Source organism: Mya arenaria, chromosome 14 (genome assembly GCF_026914265.1).
Source record: "Mya arenaria isolate MELC-2E11 chromosome 14, ASM2691426v1".
Classification (NCBI taxonomy): domain Eukaryota; kingdom Metazoa; phylum Mollusca; class Bivalvia; order Myida; family Myidae; genus Mya; species Mya arenaria.
The window spans coordinates 926,109-951,341 of NC_069135.1; the positions used below are offsets into that span (position 1 = coordinate 926,109).

The window sequence follows — 25,233 nt, forward strand, 5'->3', positions numbered from 1 at the left end:
TGAAAATAAACATATTTATTTATATAGTACATAAAATCAATGGTATTGCACTTATAATAAAATAGAAATGAAATGGAAACATATCACAAATAAATTGGAAGCAGTGACATAAGCAAGTACAAGGTTGAATTATTGCTGAGGCCTTGAAACATTCATATATTAACAATTTTCAAACAAACCATATAACATATTTATGGTTATTTAAAAGATATTTTCGACAAATTTAACTCAAAATATTTTTTTTTTAAAAATTGAAAAAGAAAGGAATAACACCACTATATTTCATAAAAGTGATTTTAAATAATTTCAAATTGCTTTCTCAGTCCTAGAGATGCATGAATAAAGGATTTTTTTGCATACACAAACTTGCTTTTCATTATTATCATAAAAATGTTAAATACAAAGAAAAACAAGTTTACACTCTGTTATTAACAGATGGAAAATACAATCTAGCCCTGGCTGTGAAATTCAAACAGGGAAAAATAGCTAAAAAAACCTGTTATATTACTTCAAAATCATTTGTATATAATTCAACCATTATATTTCATTTTCTACAGTAAAGGGTAATAACAGTTAAAATCAAATATATGTATGTTTAATAAAATACAAAATGTATAAAGCAAATTTCAAAAAAGCAACATACAGTGTAAGTTAAAGTAATACATTTATATTTTGACAGATACAGTAATGTATGTTCAGTAAAATGTGTTGCGTTAATGTTAGTGAATATTATATACTGTAAATATCACATGGCTTCCAGTGTGACAGTACATATTGACAACTAATACTGTTAAAACAGTACCAAAGGCAATTCCAATGGGTAAGTCAGACGCGTAGCTGGGTATACTCAAATATGCAGATGCGTAATGAAATTTTGACCGGTCTTAGAATTTGAAATAAAAACCAAAGGGGGATAGAGGGTAAAGGAGTTTGGGTAATCCCCTATTGGCCCTAGCCCCCCGCCTGACAATATTGACCCGAATGTTGATAATATGTACTACTACTGTTATACTGGTAGACAGCCAATATTTATTTTATAATACCAATCATAATTTCATATAGTTTTTTCACCATTACAAAACCTTCAAGTTAAATCAATTTATTCCATAATTATTTCTTTAACGATTAAAAGTCAAACTTTTAACAATGACCATTTGTGATTGATGTCACAAACTGTTAATTGCAATAGTCGAAGATGTTGTTGCATGCTGCCTTAAGTTGAGAATGTCTATAGTAACTAGTCATATCCTTCATACAGCTCAACACAAGACCAACCTTTAATATGAGTCAGAAATTGAAAGTTTCTAGAAGTTGACAGTTCCAGTCCATTTCGAAGATGGTTCGAGTCCATTTAGAAGTTGACTGTTCCAAGTTTCCATCTAGAAGTTGATTGAGTCCATTTAGAAGTTGAAAAAACCAATTTTTTCCGGTGTCCGATTTCCACTGAGGGTATTTAGAAGTTAACAGTTCCAATTGAGAGGTTGATGGTTCCTGATCCCATTTAGAAGTTGACGTTTCCCATATCGTACTTGGTCTCACAGTGTGTGTGATGCAGGGCCACTTCCTCCAGGGCCACAAAGTCCAGGGGGCTAACACGATCTGCACCCATCTGGCTGTCTAAATATACAAGAGGTTGGATATCATTAGAAACAGAGTATAAACAGGTGTAAAGGTCATCTTTATTCAATTGTGGTATGAATATTTAGTTCACTGTCATAAGACGATAAAATATTTCACTGCTCTTACTAGTTTTTTCTAGATGCCTGAAGAAAGCTGCAAGGGGCCGGAAAGAGACCTCCTCTATGATGCTGTTCCTCCTTGCCTCGGTCAATGTGTCTATAATAAAAATGTTAACTTGTCTACAATATCAATGTTATTGTGTCTTTAATGAAATGTTACTGTGCATGCAATAGAAATGAAAGCATGTCTACAACATCAATGTTTCAGGGTCTGCAATAAGATTGAAAGCATGTCTACAATATCTATGTTATAGTGTCTACAATATCAATGACAGCATGTCTACAATATCAATGACTGCATGTCTACACTATCAATGACAGCATGTCTACAATATCAATGACAGCATGTCTACAATATCAATGACAGCATGTCTACAATATCAATGACAGCATGTCTACAATATCAATGACAGCATGTCTACAATATCAATGACAGCATGGCTACAATATCGATGTTTTGGTGTCTGCAATAGAAATGAAAGAATGTCTACAATATCAATGACAGCATGTCTACAATATTGATGTTATGGCTTTCTTATAAACACTGGTCGAGATTGGATAAGAAATCTCAAGTAGGGGAGCAAAAACACGAATTTGGCCAATAAACATTATATCCAAGATTTGATAAGAAATGTGTGAGTTTTAAGAATGAACATGTAAGTGTGACACCACAAAAGCGGCTGCTGTCGACAACATGATCCCTATATGTCTGCAGTTAATATGCACATGACATAAGAAGCAGTCCGAACTAGAATATAGGGGAATTAGCCTATTACTTCTGATTGAGTCCATGCTAGCAGCCTCAGTAGTAGAAGGCCTGTGTTCAGCAAGGATCTTGTCCACATGCTTGTGTGCCAGGTACGTGCTGCACGTGACATGGTCCCACAGTCTGTAACACTCCTCCCCAGCCCTTAGCGGCAGGCGGGAAATCAGGGAATGCTTTAAGCCAACATACTCCTCATTGTCAGGTAGCTCTGTGGAAAGGGTCGAGTTTAAGGTGTTGAACATATATATTCATCGAAGAATGACTATATCTCAGCTGGCATGATTGAATGTAACAAAATGGGATGACGTGTGATTCTACTTGCATTGATTATTGGTGAACAATATGCTTGTGATAATGTTTAGAATTTAACCTGCTCAATAAAAATATAACATACAAACTTGCTCATTTAATGTTCACCAATGAATTTCATAGAAGCTCTAACCTTTCAGCAGCTGTGCCATAAAGTCACCTGTGAGCTGCAGCACTCCATGGTCAACATATTGAAGGAACATTCTGTAAAACATTACAGCAAATACTAAACAAATAGTACTATTTTGTTAAATCAGTGTACATAAGCACTTCTGCTGTTCTGAAGTAAAAGGATATGAACTAGGGGTCAAATATCACTAACCTTAAGCATACGGCACAAAAGGATAGGGATGTTTGTTAACCATCAAGACAGGTTGGAGTGTAGGGGTCAGATGTCACAAAGAAAAAGTGCAGAACTCAAAAGGTGGGGGTTAACCATGGAGACGGGCATGCATGAAAAGGTCAGAGGTCACTTTCCTGAGGTATAGAGCGTGGAAGGCAAGGGATATTAGGTAACCATGGAGACAGGCATGCACCGAGAGGGTTGAGGTCATTTACCTGAAGTTGAGCACATGGAAGCCAAGGGAGATTAGGTATCCATGGAAACAGGCAAGAATAGGGAAGTAGAGGTCAGAGGTCACTTACCTAAAGTGTATATCATGGATGGCAAGTGAGGTTAGGTAACCATGCTAATAAATGACAGGACAGGATGGTTAAGGTCACTTACCTGAAATGAAGAGCACGAAAGGCAAGGGAGGTAAGGTAACCATGGAGACGGGCCGGCACAGGAAAGAAGAGGTCAGATGTCACCGTCACATAGCGATCCAGCAACTGGAACAACTCATATTCATCCAGACCTCCTTTCATTGCCCTGTAAGGCAGAGAGTAGGTACACATTAACATTTATATTCCAAGCCATCAATGTTCTGTACACATATACATCTATATTCCAAGCCATCAATGTTCTGTACACATATACATCTATATTCCAAGCCATCAATGATATTAATACAGTGGTCATAAGAATTGATTTCTTTTATGCTTTTGACATGTCTTATGATGAATTACTAATGCTACAACATACATGTGTAAAGAATTTTAGAACAAGATTAGGTAATCCATTTATACATTTAATCTGGGCTGGTTCCCATGGTATGTTATTTAATGCTTATTGCATTTAAGGTGTAAGGTTTATCCGTAATATTTGTGGACACTTGAAAGTATCAAAATGATAACAAACATAAAAACTCATTCATCTGTCATTAAATGGGACATATTAAAGGAGTTAATATTTTAATAAGTTCCGAATTAAGGGTATGCTCTACTGGCATGGCTCTTTTGGTCATTTTCAATTCAAAGCATGGAATCATATGCTTGAAGTGGAGTCAGTCACTACCATAACAGGGATGTGATTGACCCTCAGGGGGGCTTTAAGATAAAATAGGAGTCAAAGGGGATGAAGCACCCTGCTGCAGAAACAAAACTGTTTCTATTTTGAGGGCTCTTACGAAGCAAACTGGAGTGTCTATATATACATCAAATAAAATAACAACCAATAGCAACCAATTAATTTTCTAAATCAGCTTAAAATTTAAAAGAAACATTTTTTATTTTGTTTATTTTGGTCCCTTGTGCCATTAGATCCGCTAACAAATCACTTCCCTGAAAATAACACAACTCTCTATTCAAAATTGTCTCCTTTGGTTTTTGGTCAGTTGTTACTATGTTAGAAAGAGAGACAAACAATATAATAGTACACAACTCTCTGTACAAAATTGTCTCCCTTAGGAAATTATTATGCATTTCAAGGGTCATAATCCAGTGCATGTGGCTGGTTTTTGACAGGAACAGAACTCTCATGATTATCTAACTCATGCATAAGTTTGATTCAGATACAATCAAAACTTTATTGCATTCACAAGCAATTGGATGCTCGGAATGATGCATAGACTACGGACATTGCACAATGGCATAAGCTTTCGGCCAGTTGAGCTTAAATGATGTAAAGACATGCTCCGTAGATAGAATGTGCATGATTTCTGAGCAAAAGTTATTGTAAATGAATGAAAGTTTGCATATCATATATGATGAACCACAAAGTATGGTGATATATATTTTTAATGTATGTTGATTTTAAGTTTGTTTTTAGTAACTCAGTCCACAAATATAACATAAAAAGACGTGGTACACCAATAATATATTTCTCACAGTGTGGGTAAAGGGTCCCGCAAGGCAAGGTGTCTTCCCCTCAGAGTCCACAACAGGTGACACAGCAGTTGGCTCTGTTGTCGCTGCAATATCAAGTAAATCACTGGCCCCAGTTTTTCTAAAAGTCTTAAGTGCAACAATTTTAGTCTCATAATTCGTTTGGTCATATTACTAAAAATTAAACAAGAAGCCCACTGCTCAACTGGCATGACATATTTTGGTTTAATCTTATACACTGAACTTACATTCAAAGGGAAGCAATCAGTGAACCATATGTTTTACAAAGGACATGAACTTCTTCAATATTTGACAACACTCTGTAAAAAGTTGACTCCCTCAAAAAATACTTTTGATAGGTAGATTTTTTGGGCATATATGCAAAGTTTTATAACTTTTATAATAATTCACAACTCTCTATACAAAGATGCTTCACTGGCTGCTTTAAGAAAGGAGCCCAGCTTTTATGGATATCTACCTTTTGTGTAAGTTTGAATAATATAAGACTGTATCGTATTCACAAGCAATTGTTAACAGACGCACAAACAACAGACACTGCGCAATCCAAAAGCTCTTCAGGCCTTTGCCCATTAGAGCAAAAAACAGTTAACCATGATAATAATAATGATAATTTCCTTTTAAATTAAAAGTCGCATACTCTTTATAATGAGATCATATCACAAATTACCCGGTATAAAAAAGTCTGATTAGCCTCATCCTATTATAAGAGACTACAGATTGCTCGACAAATTGGTGCGAGAGATAAACAAAACCAAAAAAACATGAAAAAAACAAAAATTGCATACCAATTATATTATACAACATTCAAAACTTGGAATTCAAAAGCATAATGGCCTCATCTAGGGCCGAGGCAAATTAATTAACTCTTACATGCAACGATATGGTAATATAAAATATCTTATCCATAAGAAACAATTAAGCAAGCATTCTGTATGTAGCAAGCAGCTTTGTACCTGACAGGCAACATACTCTTTGGAGACATTGCCAGCCTTCACCTTTCCATCTTTCATGAGGAATGACATCAGGTACTTTGAGAGGACCTCCCGGGTCTGAAGTTACAAAACAGATATGGGATTAGACTTCAATTCTTTATTGAAGAAAAACAAGAGCTCATCAAAAAGATACAAGTACCAGTCCATTTTCCTTAATTATCTAGCATACACCAAATGCGTCCATTTTCCTTCCAATGCCAGAGTTCACCAAAGCCTAACTTTCCTTGATAAAACCGAGTACACATGCTTGTCCATGTTCCTTTGTAAGCCAACTTACACCAAAGCTTGTCCATTTTCCTTGGTTAGCAATTGTACAACAAAGCTCCTCCGTTTTCCTTGGTAAGCCAGAGCACACAGACACTCCCCATTTTCCTTGATTACCCAAAGTAAACGAACACTAATCCATTTTCCTTGATAAGCCAGAGTACAAAAAGGCTAGTCTGTTTTTGTTGGGAAGCCAGAGTACACAAATACCCTTCTATATCCTCAGTTATCCAGCATACACTAACGATATCCATTTCCTTGCTTAGCCAAGGGGCAAAACTCAACAACTATTTCAGCCACAGTTGTGGGCATTGCTGCATGTATTTATGATGTCAATGGCTACATATGTAATACTTCCATTTCAGTATAACTCCTGAACTGCCAATACTAATACATATGAATATGCAAAATCCTTCATTTTATGTCAAGAACAACAACACTAAACAAATAATCTAGACAAAATTGATGAAACAAGAGCTGTTGTATGACGCTCATCTATAACTTCTTTATCTTAGAAATGAATACAATACTGATGTTATATGTGTCTGTCCTTCACCCTAAGGGCCCTAACACGATGCCGCAAAAGTCCTCAATAAACTCATCCTATAGATCAAGTTTGGTCACAATACATCGACCCTAACTAAAGTGATTCAGTACCAAACAGTTATCTATTTTTACTTTTTAGTAAGACTGACTTTGACCCTAGGGGCCGCAAACGCAATCTCATGAAAGGTCACCATAAACTCTTCATATGTACCAATTTTGGTCACAATACGTCAACCTTAGCTTAAGATATTCAATACCAACCATTTTTCTATTTATAGCTACAGTGACCTTGACCTTGATCCAAACAAGGGCCCCAAACATGATTCCATGAAAGGTCTCCATAAACTCCTCCTATAAACCAAGTTTCTATACTATATGTCTAATCTAACTAAAATTCTTCGATACCATAGGTGAGTTTGACGCTGCCCGCCCTTTTGCCCGCCCTAACAACGACGCAAGTCATTCAAATAACCAGTTTTCCCCTTGTGTGCTTGTCAAAAGAATTAAAACAAAGCACCGCTTGCCGGTGCCGAATGCTTGTCTGATTTTGTCCTTTCACGGTTTATTTGTTTCATTTATTACATTTGACTTTGAACAGGTATTCCAAAATTTGAAAGTAATAGCTTTGATGGTTTACATGTTAGTGACCCAACCACAAAACTTTAAAAGTCAGACTAGCTAAAAATTACAAAGTCAAAAAATACTGAAATATCCCCCACCCTCCCAAATGTGTGGGTCCGATACTCAAAATCCATCAAAATTCATGTTTTTTACCCCCAAAATCAGGTAAGCTCAGCATCTTCAGGGAACAAGGTGAAGAAGGGTATTAGATGAACAAATTCCCCAAATTTCAAAGTGATAGCTTTGATAGTTTCCATGTAAGGGTTTAAATGGAGTTATGTTACCTAATTGTAAAATGGTTCTTAATAATTGTGCAAAGTATTTAGTCAATTGAATAAAGGGTATAGAAGTTATCAATAAAAATCCAAACTTGCCCGAAAACTTTAACCTGCACTTAAACATAAACCCAAGTTCCTAAGACTACCAGGGGCCATAATTTGTATTAATGATGATATGGAGTTATGTAACTTCATGAGTGATGGTCCTGGTCCACATGTGTGAAGTATTAAGCTAATTGAATGAAGGGAATTGATGTTATAAGTGAAAATGTCAACCTTCCCTAAAACTTTAACCGGACGTGGACACCAATGCCGACATCATGCTGACACCAGAGCAGCAGTAAAGCCTCCTTATTCTTTGAAAAGTCCAGCTTAAAACAACAACTGAATATAGAAATATGTATCATGTGAGCCCAAATTAAAAAGTTAATTTGAATTATATATCTATACCAAAGCCATGTGTGTGTCAGATGTCTCAGACACGGACGTTCCCTGCAGGAAACAGGGAGCCTGTCCTAGGACGTTTTCCATCTTGGTTCCGTAGAGGTTACCAGAGTCCTCCCCATGTCTGAAAACATAGAGAACAAGAGCTGTTACCGAGACAAATACTCCTTAAGTTACACTTAAGTGTGATTATAGATAATTCAGAAAAGGAACAAACTTCAATGAAATGTGTGGATAGAGAAACGAATGTTTATGAACAAATGGATTATATAAAAACACTAATTACATCTCATTGATGTTTGGACCACCACATAAGACCCATGCATGGTCACTGCAATATGTATATGTGTAATAACAATCTGTCTAATTCTGTGAATGTCACAGCCAAGGCACGACCACCTTTACTCTAGGTCCTTTTATGCAGCATTCCATAGTAAACAAACACTAAGTGTGACCTTGACCTTAGAGGATGGAACACGGGTCATGCACTAAACACATCATCATAGAAAGTCGAACACATGTGACAAGTGATTTAAAACCTGTCAATACAAGAAAAGTTACACCCCTAGACTACCACCTATACTCTATGTTCTTATACGCAGTATTCCAAAGGAAACACACACTATGTGTGACCTTGACCTTAGAGGTAGGAACAAGAATCTTGCATGCAACACATCGTCTTGGTATGTCAAACACAAGTTTATGCCCATCTTCAGGGGCAGTAAAATAATCCATACCTAAGCCATGGGCATGTTAGGAGTCTCCATAAAGTCAACCTTTAATGTCTCCGATTCCAGTGCACGAGCTTAACATGTTCATGATCACATATTGGTCTATAATTCATTTAACAATTACAGTTAAAAAGAAACTCAACTATTCAATCAAATTACTTATGAAAATATTAGGAATTATTTTGAAAAATATTAAATAACCTTTCTTTCGCTTTGCTGATACTGATAAGAGTCAGAAAGTGTTCCTCCTCCCTGGTCTGTAAATGCTGAAATTCATTTATGTCAGTATAAATATGGATAAGCCAATTTTATGTTGTTAACTGGAGCTATCACAGATTTGATTAGTTACTTGGAAAGTTGACACAGATGGAACAAAGAAGGTGATATGAGTGTTAAGGTATCTGGTTAAGGTTTAGGTTTTGTATCTACCTCCCCTGGAATACCACCAACACTGTGCCAGTAGTGAGTTATATCCCCGATACAGGCTAAGGGCAAATAATGTGGAACTACTTTAAAATGTGTATAGATCAATTTCAGAACAATCTTTGTGTTTTATGCATGTAGATCAAATATCGGGAATCCACCCTACCTTTTCTTCCTTGACCTGCATCTGCTGGTAAGCTGTTTTTACGGAGTCAAAGCTCCACCGGCATGTCTTTGTGACCTGCATCGATCGCAAATGTATACGCAGTATATCGAGCCAGTCATCTCCGATACCGCTCTTCTTCTGGGTACGCTCCTTCCCCGTTTTGTTGGGGAAGTGCAGCCTATGGATTTGGGAGTAGGAGAGACGGGCCAGCCGGTCACCACTCTTAGTCTGCAAAAATTAGAAAAAAAACATGAAATGTTAATACTGAGAAGAAACATGAACCATGGGTGCAGGTCAAATATGTTCGAGAGTGAAACAAGATTGCATACAACATAGCTTTCTCTATAGGCAATTTTCTCAATATATTGGACAAAGCAACACAAAACACGATGAGCATAACTCCATATGCTGGTTAACATTCCTGTGAAGTTTTATGACTCTGGCTCATGTGCTTTTGGAGATACAAGCTACCCAAAATTTCATGCACTATATGCCATTTTTTCACTCTGCACTTTCTGAATGCAGCCTTGCATATAAACCAAGATGAAGAAAAGTTTGATGAATCTGGCTTGAAGCAATACACGAAGCAAATTTGTTATGGAGAGACATCCAAGGTTTTATGTCTCCTTTCAGTTGAAGGGGCGACATTATTATGTACATCATAGCATATCATTTCAACCCTGGCATCCTTCACTGGCCACCTAGCAAATCCTTGACATCCACAAAGTAAAGCAACCTTCTCTGTAAAAAACCCACAAGTTTGTATGTACCTTATCTATCTGTCCCCTGAAGGGCTCTGAATTCGTGAAAGGCAGCAGACGTAGAACCTCTCGATCTGTCTGACGACGTACAGCCACATATGTCATTGCTGTTTGAAAATAATGATTCCTTTGAAAAAAAAAGATTTTTACTACCCGGTAAAAAAAATACATTAACACATGTAAAGCAGTTTTATATGTAAAAAGCATCAAACTCTAAGGCTATAATCAACTATTGCAACATTTAAGAAACAGGATGAAATATATATTTCAGGTTATGAATGATTTATTTATTTCCAGTTCTTCAAATATGCGCTTAATCTCTTAAAATACACTGAACATTAAGACCTTTCCAAGATCCATCGAAAACCTACTTACCAATAAGGAATTCTTTCATCATAGTTGGGACCTCTGGACTGGCTATGTCATTGCAGATCACAGAAAATAGCTGAAATGATAAAAAAAATATATAAATTTGTAAGAAACCTGCTCATTTTGTTAAAGGCTGCACTATATATCAGCATATGTGTACTATTTTAATGGAAAAAGCTTGTGTTTCTTTAATAATTATAATTGGTCACTTTCACACATATGTACATAAACAAGTACAATATTGTTTATCATGTAGGTACATGAACAACTAAACTATGAACTTTTACTTTATACAGTAAAACTACGAATGTTTGAGAACTGGCAATTGGTTGAGGTTGAGGCTTAGTCCCGACCATTATTCCTTCTTTTTTAATAAAGGATCTAAACCTAAGTATATTGAGAACTAAAGTACCATTGCTAGTCCCAAATACACAAATCATGTGCAAAATGTAATGAATACCTAGAAGTAATAATTTCACACATATACCTGAAGCGCGTTCCAAAAAAAACAAACATATGCCAGGTGTTAAAATGTTCACATGTTGTGAAAATGGCAATGTTTTTGTGATATAAAACACATGTCACTATATCTAGTTACATTTTACTTCAGAAATTCGTTCCTGATTATGATTATCGTTTCCACCCGTGAAATTATCACGGCACATGAGGGCGATAACGGCATAATTACCCGACAAAGAAAGGCATCCCTTACGTCAATTTCACGACAAAATATGGCTGAATATGGTAAAAATTAACACAATGAAAGCTTTTTAATGAATTTAAATTTTGGGTTAAAATAAACCTTGCTTTTTATTCGCTGCTTTGTTTCACTTTTACATCTTAATATTTAGTATACCACATCCTTTCAACACATGAGCATATTCCACAACGCAATACATAAACAGTGCTGAAGTCAACAATCGGTATGACGACTTCAAACTTCAAAAATACATTTCATAGTGTACAAAAATGGTAACTTGGGTAGTTCCAAGCATTGGATAATTGGAGGTTTTAGCTCGGGACCCAACGTCCTTGAATGATCTCAGTTTTACTGTACCTGTATTTGGTACTTACCTGTTTGACAAGTTCAAATCCCTTCTGCCTGAGGATGGCGTAGTGTAGCAGAGCAGTACGTGTCATGGTCATACTACAATGACTAAATATGTCCACCAGCCTGTCTGGATCTATGGTCACAGAGTACACACATCGCGATCTCCGGTCCAGAAGATATGCACCTGTTCCACAGTGCATAGATTATATTAGGAAGATAAGCAATCTCATGGTACTGCACAAAACAATATAATACCAGGTTATAGAATTCAAGTATAATTATACAGTCAGATCAACATAACAAAGTTGAATAATCATATGTTCTGTTGTGTTATTCTTTGGCAACCAAGTACTGTTTTAATCATTACATACCAGTTCCTTCATTGCCAATGATTTTCAGTGCAGTATTTGAAACAAATGAAAACTGCTCCATCCTAGACTCAAGAACAGGAATGAGCTCTTCGGCTGATGCGCCACTGATACTTGCATCTGACTGGTCACTTTTCCTGGAGTTTGATTGGTTATTTTTCCTAAAATCTGATTGGTCATGTCTCCTGCTATCTGATTGGTCATCACTTCTAGTACCAGTGCTTCTCTCACTGCCACCTGTCTCCTCATCCTCTATCCCTTCTTCACAGGATTTACCTGGAAATTAATTCTGACATTATATTGTGGAATTTACAGTTTCATTATTTTTGATAATTCCTACTCAGCATAATCTTGATTTGTGCTTCTGATAGATAAAAATCCCCTTTTTTACTTAAAAACAACAGTTGTCAGAGGAAATACCACAATCCACTAAATACAGGCTGGTGTGATGATACTAGGTAAATGAGTGCACATGGTTAAACCATTATGCTGCAATGTGTACCAAGTTTTATGTTAATATCTTTGATAGTTTTCAAATTATGGCCATCAATAAAAAGGTTGCATGTACTAGTATACTCAGGGCTTCTAAAAGTAAATAAAAAAATAAATATATTTTGCATATCTTATTTCCGTACACCCAAATGTTAATTTAATTTATAGAAAGCATTACTTACTGGGTAGCAAGAAATGATTGCAAGGTTCAAACTCTATGGAAACTGCTACTTACTGTGCAGCAAGATATGATTGCAAGGTTCATACTCTGTGGAGAGCGATACTAACTGTGCAGCAAGATATGATTGCAAGGTTCATACTCTATGGAAACTGCTACTTACTGTGCAGTTAGATATGATTGCAAGGTTCAAACTCTATGGAAACTGCTACTTACTGTGCAGCAAGATATGATTGCAAGGTTCAAACTCTATGGAAACTGCTACTTACTGTGCAGCAAGATATGGTTGCAAGGTTCATACTCTATAGAGTGCTACTTACTGTCTAGCAAGATATGGTTGCAAGGTTCATACTCTATGGAGAGTGCTACTTACTGTCGGCAAGATATGATTGCAAAGTTCATACTCTATGGAGACCTCTACTTACTGTGTAGCAAGATATGATTGCAAGGTTCATACTCTATGGAGACCTTTACTTACTGTGTAGCAAGATATAATTGCAAGGTTCATACTCTATGTAGACCTCTACTTACTGTGCAGCAAGATATGGTTGCAAGGTTCATACTCTATATAGACCTTTACTTACTGTGCAGCAAGATATGGTTGCAAGGTTCATACTCTATGTAGACCTCTACTTACTGTGCAGCAAGATATGGTTGCAAGGTTCATACTCGATGTAGACCTCTACTTACTGTGCAGCAAGATATGGTTGCAAGGTTCATACTCTATGTAGACCTCTACTTACTGTGCAGCAAGATATGGTTGCAAGGTTCATACTCTATGTAGACCTCTACTTACTGTGCAGCAAGATATGGTTGCAAGGTTCATACTCTATGTAGACCTCTACTTACTGTGCAGCAAGATATGGTTGCAAGGTTCATACTCTATGGAGACCTCTACTTACTGTGCAGCAAGATATGGTTGCAAGGTTCATACTCTATGTAGACCTCTACTTACTGTGCAGCAAGATATGGTTGCAAGGTTCATACTCTATGGAGACATTGAGTAAGTGAGCAAAGTACCCTGGTAACATTACGAGAATCTGGTCTCCTGAAAAAAGTTTATTCATTGTTTTACACAACAACAGATGCTTTCTTGTATCTTCAGAGATTAGATATTATACATACATTTGACTCAAACAAATGAAATACTGTCATGATGCACAGGTTTTGTGGATAATAAGTTTATTATAATGTTAAGCTTTCAATTTGCATAATTATTTGACTACATCTTGTTGCTACTCTTTTAAAACCGCTCAGTGAAATTTCGCACAAATAAAACTTATTTGTTAAAAGGGACTGTGGTGCCTTGCTGTCTGTTCTGCAGAAATACTGGAGTAGATAGCTGATCGAAATGCTACATGTATACTTATCATGTGAAAAGTTTTTGAAAAAGTAGTGGTAGATAATTTGTCTATGAAAATTGTGTATAATTAAAATTGTTATACATGTATATGTTTCAACTTATTTTTAGTTAGTTTTGAACTGCAAAATGTTGATTTCTTTTTTACTTTTTTAAGATTCATGGAGTGGTTGGTGAATTATAGATTTAATGGTATGCATGCAAAAGCTTAGACACAATTTCTAAGTAAAAAAGGCCAGACTTTGCATTAAATAATCCTAGAGTTACTGAACTTTCTTAATTTAGTTGGTCTGTTGTCTGTGAAGGGTTGTTTTAAGACTCAGTCAAACACATTGAGTGGTTGGTGAGTTATTGACTGATATGGTAATTGCATGCAAATCTTCAACAATAATTTCTGTTTGGAAAAGGATCATTATTTGCATATATCAATCTTATTAATCCATTGTCTGTAAAGCTTTTTTAAAATTTCAATCAAACAAAATGTCAGTGGAATGTAAGATGTGCACTTGATGGTGTTTGCACACAAAATTTTAACCACAATTTACATGTCAAACTAGGGCCATTACTTGCATTGTATCATGGAAGATTGACCCTACTTACTTAATTAAGGTCTGTTGACAGTGAAACTTTGTTGAAGTTTCAATTAATTACATTAATTGGTGGTCAGATAGGGACTCAATGATACTTGGAAAAAACTTAAACCAGAATTTCTAAGACGTCCAACAAGGGCCATAATTTGCATTATATTCAAGGTAGAGTTATATTACACTTTGATGGCTGGGAAGCTTTGTAAAAGGTAGTAATAAAATATAATATGTGGGGACAGAGCTATGCACTTAAGTACTTGCACATAAAATTAAGACAGAATTACCAGACAAATAAGGTTCATAATTTGCATTATATTCAACCTAGAGTGGTCTTAGGTCATTCTTTTAGTTAGTGTGGTTACTGGGAATCCTAGTATAAAGTATTAATCAAAAACATCAAGTGGTAACAGAGATTATGGCCTTGGTAATAAATCGACATTAATGCCATGATGAGAACAAAAGCTCTCCTTATTCTTTGAAAAGTCAAGTTAAAAAATGCATGTGAAATGTGCACATGTAATTTTTTAAGCTTATTTTTTATGGGAAACTCGGATTTGATTGTTCCTTTCATTGAGTGGTAACACACTTTTGTTATACTTGAGTAAATAGAATGCTGAGTTAAATAAAATATTGAGTATAAAAATATTCAGTTTAAACTGAAATCACTTTACCGGTACATGTTTTTTCAAAAACAGTGACATTCTTCAACTTACAGTGAAGCCAAAAATTGATCAGTATGTAGCCTTTCAATTTGTTATTTACTCCAGTATTTTTGGCAGAAAGGAAACAGTCTTGTGGACATGTCTTACCTAGCCAGGAGAAGGCAACTACAGCTCTCCTCACCACAGCAGCTGGTATGTGAGACACGCAACCATGGATGGTACTGGCTGAAACAATAAAAAGTAATATCCATCAAGAACTTATGAGAGTAACTTACATGTTCAAGCTTCAATAACTTTGGTACTTTTTAAACTTTTTAATTTATCACAAATATAATGCTTTTTTAATATTCATAGGTTAATTTCAGCATTGCCTTTGCAAATCTGAGGTAAAATAAAAACATTGACCAATAATCACCCACCATGATGAACCATGCAAATGTAGTAGTTGATTTCTGTTGACTCACTCTCAGAGCTGGAACTGCTTCCCTGTAATATGATTCAAATGGATAACTAGAGATTGCCTTTTTGAAAAAGAGCTTGTCACCCCTATTGTCTGGTCATAGCTGAGAAAAAATCAATGAGGGACATGAAATTTGTTTCAAACCTATGGACAGGAGACAAATCAACAGTTACCTTGAAGTTTGGCCTTATTCATCCATATTCAGTAGTGAACATTTACTGCATAAGATCAGGGATCAAACTCATTTTTTAATTGAAGGTCACTGTGACATTGACTTACTGTTTGTGTTAGATGTCTTATAAGCTATCCCCTATACACCCCCTTAAGTTCTACGATTGTCAGTTTACGATTGCCGATGACCATCTATAAATGAGTTAAGTTACTTTTTTCAAGTTATGCTCCGGACAAGAAAAAAGTAACAAAGGGCAATAACTCTGTAATTGGCTGAAATAGAATTGCGGTTCCTGTCCACTGCACTTCCTCTCATTATGATCTATCACTGTATGAAGTTTTATTGAATTCCATCCAATAGTTTTCAAGTTATGCTCCATATAAGAAAAAGTAACAAAGGGCAGTAACTCTGTAATTAGCTGAAATAGAATTGTGGTTCCTGTACACTGCACTTCCTCTCATTATGATCTATCACTGTATGAAGCTTTATTAAATTCCATCCAATAGTTTTCAAGTTATGCTCCGGACAAGAAAAAAGTAACAAAGGGCAATAACTCTGTAATTGGCTGTAATAGAATTGCGGTTTTTATACAGTGCACTTCCTCTCATTATGATCTATCACTGTATGAAGTTTTATTAAATTCCATCCAATAGTTTTCAAGTTATGCTCCGGACAAGAAAAAGTAACAAAGGGCAGTAACTCTGTAATTAGCTGATATAGAATTGCGGATCCTGTACACTGCACTTCCTCTCATTATGATCTATCACTGTATGAAGCTTTATTAAATTTCATCCAATACTTTTCAAGTTATGCTCCGGACAAGAAAAAGTAACAGAGGGCAGTAACTCTGTAATTAGAAGAGCCGACAAACCGACAAACTAACCACAGGGTGACTCCAATATACCCCCTTTAAACTTCATTTGTCGGGGGTATAAAAACTTATCTGTGCATCTGTACTGATTTGCACATGTCAGAAAATACTTTCAGCATTTGAACTGCCATGTTAGCTTTTTTAAACGGTAGAGAACCTCACATACATGACTTGAGGTTCCACACTAAAGTATTATTTTCTAATCATGTTAATCAATTTATTCTCAGAAATTAAAATACAACAAGGCTTTTTGAATACTATGATAAGCCTGCTTAAGTAAAATTATCAGAAATTTGAAGCATCTAGCCTCTACCTGGTGTGAGGTAGTGTGTTGTAGCGGGGATGTACGCTGTAGTGGTGAGGTTCGTGGCAGGGGTGATGACTTGGATCGCCTTTCTGACGTGGCACTAACATGGCTCTGGTAACACAGACAGAATGTGCCGTTACTCTTTGTCAACACGGTGGCATTCATGCTGGTTTCTGTGGATATTTTGTGAACATTGGAATGGGGCAATGTTCGAAAATGTTTGTTTCTATAATCATAGAACCAATGGATAATAACAAATAAGTTTATTTTACCTCATGTGACTTGGCAGTTGAAAAGTTACTGTAGTCATCACTAGGTATTCCATATTTGTTAAATGTGTTTTTTTTTAAGATCACCCTTGCATGTGTTTAAACACAGAATTCTGGTTTCCACAACTCAACTGAATCCCAAGGCGACCCAGGTTCGATTCCCGGCCTGGGCGCATGTGAGTTTGGTTAGTGGTCACCAAGCCGGACAAGTGGGTTTTCTCCGGGTTCTCCGGTTTCCCCCACAACACAAGACCACACTCTCGCGCAACATCGTGCCAACGAGAGTGATTAATAGAAGTTGTTATAGCTTGTTTCACAATCGTTGTAAAATTAAATAAAGTTTAAACTAACTGAATAGTAATATTTACATGCATATGTAGACTACAAACAGATTTAAAGAAATCCCAATTCAGTAAATTATATATATCATTTAAAGGGAATTTTTGCTTATTTCATTTTTTACTAGATGATATTTCTTAATACTTTTGACACCAAATTTTCCATACAATAAAATAAATTTTGGGAAATAGCATGAAATTGCTACTGGTAAAAAGACATTGTCCGGAGTTATTACATTTGTAATGATATTACAAACCTGGAATGCCACTGCACAATGGAATATCTGCATAAGTACATCTGCCCGAGGACTTGGATGTCAGTGGAAAGTTTAATGGAACATCCAGCTGAAACATTACAGAAACATTACAGAAAAGAGATTAACAAGATTTCAAGATTTATACTACTGTAACTTACTCAAATGGCATGGTTCAGTTTTGGCACTTCAAGTTATATTTATTCAATTTGAAAAATTAGCTATACAATGTAATGTTTAAAAAAAAAAGATTTAACTGCCATTTAGAATAAAACTAACTAAATAAATAAATTATTTGTCAAATAAAGGGTATTAGATTATAACTGTTTCTTTTTAAACATATACAGACAGAAATGCTCAAGGACTTAGGAGACTGTCGTATACCACCATATCATGTAGTCCGTTATTGTACATCTGTACAGAGGAGAGGATGTGTTGTTTAGCACCGCTGTCATCCATACTTTGGTGGATGTAGAACAACATCTGCTTCCCACTATCCCACTGACACCACACAAACTTCTTCCCGATCTGCTCCGTCTTCGGCTGGCCCTTCATCACCTGAATATACACAGGTAGACTTTAAGGGTGGGGCAATATAACATCATACAGAAATGAACTTTTTTTACTCCTTCTAAGGCAATGAGACGGGAAAATGAATTTCATGCATAAAAAGGAAGGTTTCCCTGTTTATTTTTGAAAAATTAATGCCTTAAACATAACAAATTGACTAATTCAGTGTAAAAGTGAGATGAATTCTTAATATAAAATTTATTTTAACATGCTTCTGGTCTCACATCTTGATTACACTTTGCCTACTATTATTTTTTCAAATTCTTGCTTTGTGAAAAAAAAAAGAATGAAATAAAATGTGGAGACATACCATTCCATGGGCAGCTCTTGCAAGTGGGATTTTGTACAAACCAATGGCTGAAATAAAACCCTAATAAATCTCTTGTTTAACTAAAAATCAAGCTTTAATTTCATATAGAATTCATTTCTTTTTCAATTGGAAAAATATGTCTAATAACTTTAATTCATTTCTTTTTCAATGTGCTGATCATTTTCCAGTGTTTCAGAAGCAAAATTGATTTCAGTTACATGTAAATATCTTTTAACAAAACCAGTTTAAGGCCAATAATCGTACATTCCCTGTGCAGCATGACGATCATGTTTGCTTCCTTTTCCGCCGGCTTGTCCTCGTAGAGAAATTGGACCTTGATGAATGTCTGCCGCTCCAGGTTCAAGGAGAACACACGTGGGCTCATGGCTTTTATCTCTGCTAGGTAGGCACTGTACGTCTCTAAAAATAACACTGGCACTTCATAACATGTAATACTGATAAATTGTACTGTTAATGTGTGTGTGGAAATCATTTAACATAAATTATTAGAATTACTTGTTAAAATACCAGTATAATTTCACCTGAACATATATTTATTCAACATTCAACTCTATGTATTCAGGAATTTCTATAATTTTATGTTGGGTACTATAACAATATGCAAGACCTACAGGACAAGAGATGTTTGTCAAACATTATGCCCCCCCTGAGCGCCATGTTGTCAGGATTATATGGACAATTGAATGAAATATGCATGGACCGAAATGACAGCTGATTTGTTGCTGTTTTAAGATTATGACCAATAAAGTGTGAGGATAAAGTGTGTTATGACCGTCATGACCTTTGACTCTATGAACTCAAAATCCAGAGTCATTAGCTGGTCACCAGAAACCTAAATGTCAAGTTTGAGGGCCATGGGTGCAGGCATTGTCAAGTTATCAAAAAACAAGTTTTTTTCGTTCAAGGTTACTGTGACCTTGACCTTTGACCCGATGACCCTTAAATCATAAGGGGTCATCTACAAGTCAGATGCAACTCCAAGTCAAGTTGGAGGCCATGGGTTCAGGCATTGTTGAGTTATCACTCGGACAACCTTTTACCATTCAAGATCACTGTGACCTTGACCTTTGGCTCTATGAATCCTAAAATCAATAATGGTGATCTACTGGTCAGGCTTAACATCCATGTCAAGTTTAATGATCATAGGTTCAGGCATTGTCGAGATATCATTGGGGGAAGATTTGTTAACTTTTTTGCATTAAAGGTTACTGTGACATTGACCTTTGGCCTGATGACCCCCAAAATCGATAGGGGTCATCTACTTGGCAGGCCCAACCTTCATGTCAAGTTTAATGACCATAGGTCCAAGAATTGTCGAGTTTTCTTTCAAGGTCACTGTGACCTTGACCTTTGACCCCTAAAATCAATAGGGGTCATCTACTGGTCAGGCCCAACCTCCATGTCAAGTTTGAGGGCCATGGGTGCAGGCATTGTTGAGTTATCACTTGGACAACCTTTTATCATTCAAGGTCACTGTGACCTTGACCTTTCGCCCAATGACCCCTAAAATTAATAGGGACAATCTTCTGGCCAGGCTCAACCTCCAAATCAAGTTTGAGGGCCATGGGTGCAGCCATTGTCAAGTTATCACTCGGATAACCTTTTACCATTCCAGGTCACTGTGACCTTGAACTTTGGCCCAATGACCCCTTAAATCAATAGGGACCATCTTCTGGCCAGGCCCAACCTCCAAGTCAAGTTTGACGGCCATGGGTGCAGGCATTGTCGAGTTATCACTCGGGACAACCTTTTACCATTCCAGGTCACTGTGACCTTGACCTTTGGCCAGACGACCCCCAAAAACCATAGGGGTCATCTCCTGGTCAGGCCAATTCTCCAAGTCAAGTTTGAGGGCCATGGGTGCAGGCATTGTTGAGTTATCAATCGGACAACCTTTTACCATTCAAGGTCACTGTGACCTTGACCTTTGGCCCAATGACCCCCCAAAACAATAGGGGTCATCTACTGGTCAGACCCAACCTACAAGTCAAGTTTGAGGGCCATACGTCCAGGAATTGTTGAGTTATCGCTCGAACAACCTTTTACCATTCAAGGTCACTGTGACCTTGACCTTTGACCCATTGAGCCCAAAAAACAATAGGGGTCAGCTACTGGTCAGGCCCAACCTCCAAGTCAAGTTTGAGGGCCATGGGTGCAGGCATTGTCACATTATCACTCGGACAACCTTTTACCATTCAAGGTCACTGTGACCTTGACCTTTGGCCTGATGACCCCCAAAAACAATAGGGGTCATCTACTGGTCAGGCCCAACCTCCATGTCAAGTTTGAGGGCCATGGGTGCAGGCATTGTTGAGTTATCACTCGGACAAGCTTTAAAATTATTTTACCATTAAAGGTCACTGTGACCTTGACCTTTGACCCGATGACCCCCAAAATCAATAGGGGTCATCTACTGGTCAGACCCAACCTTCATGTGAAGTTTGATGACCATACGTCCAGGAATTGTTGAGTTATCGCTCGTACAAGCTTTGGTCTACCGACGGACCGACCGACTGACCGACCGACATGCCTGTGCAAAGCAATATACCCCTCTTCTTCGAAGGGGGGCATAAAAATACATTTCCTAGAATTTTACTTTTTGGCTAGCACACATTTTCATCATTAACCTGTTTTAAGGATCAAATTCATAAATAAAGTAAAAGATAAATTTCCGGGAATTAAAATCACATTCACTAAGTAGTTTCCTTAATTTATTTCATGATTCTAAAATTATGAGACCAACACTTCTTACCATTTTAATAAACGAAGTACATTTTTCCCAACCAAATTATATTCTAAAATATTTTGTCCGAACCTTTGCCAGTTCTTCTGTCGAGACTGGAGGCCGTCCTGTCACGGGACATTGTGGTGAAGGCTGAAAAGAACATTATTGTATACAATTTGGGAGTCACAATATCCATTTTAAAGGAAATGTTTATGAATTGAGTAGAAGTGCGTTTAGTTCAAAAGCGGTACTATATTTGGACCAACATGTACTTAATTATACTTATCAAAGAAGCAACTCACTGAGTGAGCGACGCACAACTAAAAACACCAGTAGGCATAAGGAATCAAAACACATAATCTACTACTGAAATTAAGTATACTAAATTTTGTATCCAACTATAAAATGTAAATGCCCTAGAAGAAAATCTTACCAATAAACGTTGTGTCCTGGCTGATGGACGCAGACACCACACTGACTCGCTGGTTGTGGACGTGCACCACCTGGTAAAGATAATGCAACACACACATTAACTCACATACAAACTCATCTTTTTCTTTATTATCAAAACAGGACTTTGTTCATTCCATCGTTTTGTTTTTTGTTTTTTTTTAAATACTATTTTTGTAGTGTAGTTGTCAATCAGCTTATAAAAGCATGATCATAAAGCCTTTTTCTATGCAGAGGCAGTCAATTTGTTCCGTCCATGAAACGATTCAATTTTTTTTAAAGCAGTACAAACAGAATTATTTCAAGCTTTGATTTAATCAGTTGGTTGATTTGAAACCAGTGCACTTGTCTTTTTGCAGAGCAAAAGCCACGACCATTCAATGCTCCCATATATCAATAGTTCACTTGCAAACAGTTGTATGCTCATGTGCATTAATATTTATATAAATTTTAAGGTAACTTTCAATTTTGAGGAAAGGGCAAATTTCACACAAATTGTTGCTTTTTGCCACAATAGTCATTTTGACATCTTTGAAAACTCATGCCAACTTACATTTTTATGGTTTTGTTGTAAAGAAGTCCAGGACAATGTTTAATAAATTGCATTTTAACATGCCGTTTAAACATTTAATAAACCCGGTACTGTCCATTTTTTTTTAAGTCTCCATAAACACTCAATAAAATCTGTCCTGATTTCATAAACTTCTTAAAGCAATTTTTTCAAAATTACACAAGAGAATCCATACCTTGAAGTGTTTCGATACTGGGTTGTACATGCCGAAGTGAGTAACAACAGCACCCTGAAACATAATCAAAGGCATGAATATGAAAAGAAAACAAATAAAAAGTATATATCAAAAACAATATATATTATTCATTCCTGGTAAATGAAACAGATTTGTAAGGTGTGATGTACATGTAGATATAAACATTTCTCATACAATGATAAACAAAACAACGAACTAAATAGCTGAAGACTTTTCCCTCAGACATATTCGATAGAAATGTTAGGATATTCAAGATTTTATAATCATATAGTTAATCTTCATGTAATTAAATAAGCAAGCATATTAAACAGACATGTACATTGTATACATACTTCATTTGTGTCTGAGATGTCATCCCAGGTGAATACAATGGACCCATCTCTCTCTTGGTTCAGCAGGTGGGATGGTTCTGGAAGAAAGAGGTCATTGTTTTATAGAAGTATGGTCTTTAATGGACATTCTGCCAGATAAATAACTAAAAGCAAGATACTACTACCGTCTGGAAACGCAATCCCAATGCATATCTCAACATGAGCTTGTTATACACTAAGTTTTATTGCATTATACTCATTCCTACTAAGGTTATTAAATAGAAACTGTTTTTCTACTTTTAACAGCCTTGACCCTTCAAACTCCATATACAAACCCTAAAAACATGAATAAGTGTTCACATGAGCTAAAATTATACACACAAATTTCATCCTTAATATTAAACATAACGTAAGTTATTAAACCACCATCCTTAATTAAATCCCAAGCAAGGTATGCTTGCGCAATAGCTTGCAATGTGCCAAATGTCATCACCGTACACATGAACATAATTCCTAAATGTACACTGCATCTTCAATGTAACTGTTTAAGCCAAAAACATTTTTTTCTATTTAAAGTACAATTGACCTTGACCCGAAATGCAATCCCAAGCTCCATGGGCTTGCTAGTTAGTTGCTACATACCAAGTTTAATCATTAAACATCAATCCTAGTAGAAACCACCAGTTTGACACCTGCCCTGGGCTTCCGTCTCTTAAAGTTAGAAGGATGAGATTAGTAGCACTGCAAACGTTCAAAATTTTAAATAAACAAGGACCCAGTTACTTAAACGATCTTGTTACTTTTAATGACTCTAAAGATAATTTTAGGTTCAGTAACTGTGTTGAACTTCCCCAACCTAGAACTGAAAGGTATGGAAGGAACTCTTTCCGCTACTCGGCAGCCAGAACCTGAAACTTTCTGCCTGACACACTCAGACAGTGTTCGTCATACAATCAGTTCAAGTCCCTTATCAGTTGCTGGAATGGAACAAAGTGCCACTGCTCTGCGTGTGCGGATTAAGGGGTCCACATGCTGGCTGACGAGTAAGTTATCATGTAATGTTACGCTTTTTTATTGTTACTTTCTTTGTTACAAATTGTTCTTGCTTTTCATTTTCAGTTGCTTGCATTTATTTATTTAGTTATCCTTTTTTCATTTCCTTTGCTAATGCATGTTTTCTGTGTTGCATATGTCACTTTATTTTGTCACTTGCCTTCTGCTTGTTGTAATGCTATAGCTATCACGGATATGTAATTGAAAGAAGCAGGTAAAAGGCCACTGACTGTCCATGCTGCTTCATTTGCTTATCTGCTTTGTTCTAGTTTGCAGTCTTATGTGTCCTTGTGAGGTAGTTGCTGATCAGTTTTTTCAAAATCTAATTTTGGGGGATAAACTTTTTTAGCAACCTCTTTTCAGTCACACTTTTGTGTTTCTATTCCTCTTCAGTGTTTCAGTTTCTTTTTTCTTTTAGAGCAGTTTTTAGGCCAAGGCCATGATCAGCCTCTTCCACACTAATTCTAATATTTGTACTCATATGCTTGTATGTTTGTTTTGTATTCATCTTAGGCCAAAAAAAAAAATATGTGTGTTTCAGGTTACATGATCAAAAACTAGAAATGTGTCCATAGGACACGGATGCCCCCACTTCGATTTTTTGTCACAGAAAATAAGCCATAATGATTATTCAGGATATCTGAGGGCCCTAACTCCTAAATGATTAAAGCGATTTCCATGGCTATCGAACTTGATCAAGATATTATGGTCACAAACATGTGTTAAAAGTTTGGTGAGGATTGGACAAACAGTTTTCAAGAATTAGATCGGAAACAATCTTTGGGACGTATTTTTCAAGTCTTTTTTTGCAAATAAAGGGCCGTAACTCCTAAATGACAAAAGCGATTTCCATGGCTATCGAACTTGATCAAGATATTATGGTCACAATCATGTATGTAAAGTTTGGTGAGGATTGGACACATACTTTTCAAGAATTAGATTGGAAACATATATTTTTGAAGTATTTTTGGCAAAAAAGGGCCGTAACTCCTAAATGACTAAAGCGATTTCCATGACTATCG

General features: G+C 36.3%; 1 protein-coding gene across 2 annotated transcripts in view; it reads right to left on the bottom strand.

Moving 5' to 3' along the window:
• Positions 1–25,233, bottom strand: part of LOC128217753 (protein pigeon-like) — a 28,394-nt gene continuing 3,161 nt past the window's right edge. The window contains exons 2-27 of one of the 2 annotated variants that reach the window (XM_052925119.1): positions 23,180–23,256; positions 22,827–22,880; positions 22,064–22,133; positions 21,721–21,780; positions 19,149–19,304; positions 18,885–18,931; positions 18,392–18,562; positions 18,008–18,095; positions 17,150–17,316; positions 15,753–15,819; positions 15,481–15,558; positions 13,680–13,772; positions 12,058–12,330; positions 11,710–11,870; positions 10,642–10,711; positions 10,276–10,373; positions 9,506–9,733; positions 9,118–9,182; positions 8,192–8,309; positions 5,994–6,089; positions 5,023–5,105; positions 3,542–3,685; positions 2,948–3,018; positions 2,516–2,713; positions 1,747–1,836; positions 1–1,617 (exon numbers count right to left, since the gene is read on the bottom strand). In XM_052925119.1, coding sequence (XP_052781079.1) covers positions 1,502–1,617; positions 1,747–1,836; positions 2,516–2,713; positions 2,948–3,018; positions 3,542–3,685; positions 5,023–5,105; positions 5,994–6,089; positions 8,192–8,309; positions 9,118–9,182; positions 9,506–9,733; positions 10,276–10,373; positions 10,642–10,711; positions 11,710–11,870; positions 12,058–12,330; positions 13,680–13,772; positions 15,481–15,558; positions 15,753–15,819; positions 17,150–17,316; positions 18,008–18,095; positions 18,392–18,562; positions 18,885–18,931; positions 19,149–19,304; positions 21,721–21,780; positions 22,064–22,133; positions 22,827–22,880; positions 23,180–23,256 — 2,939 coding nt within the window. In that variant the 3' untranslated portion in view covers positions 1–1,501. Of the gene's footprint in view, positions 1,618–1,746; positions 1,837–2,515; positions 2,714–2,947; positions 3,019–3,541; positions 3,686–5,022; positions 5,106–5,993; positions 6,090–8,191; positions 8,310–9,117; positions 9,183–9,505; positions 9,734–10,275; positions 10,374–10,641; positions 10,712–11,709; positions 11,871–12,057; positions 12,331–13,679; positions 13,773–15,480; positions 15,559–15,752; positions 15,820–17,149; positions 17,317–18,007; positions 18,096–18,388; positions 18,563–18,884; positions 18,932–19,148; positions 19,305–21,720; positions 21,781–22,063; positions 22,134–22,826; positions 22,881–23,179; positions 23,257–25,233 lie in introns of both variants that reach the window. The other variant, XM_052925117.1, reaches the window with a different exon arrangement.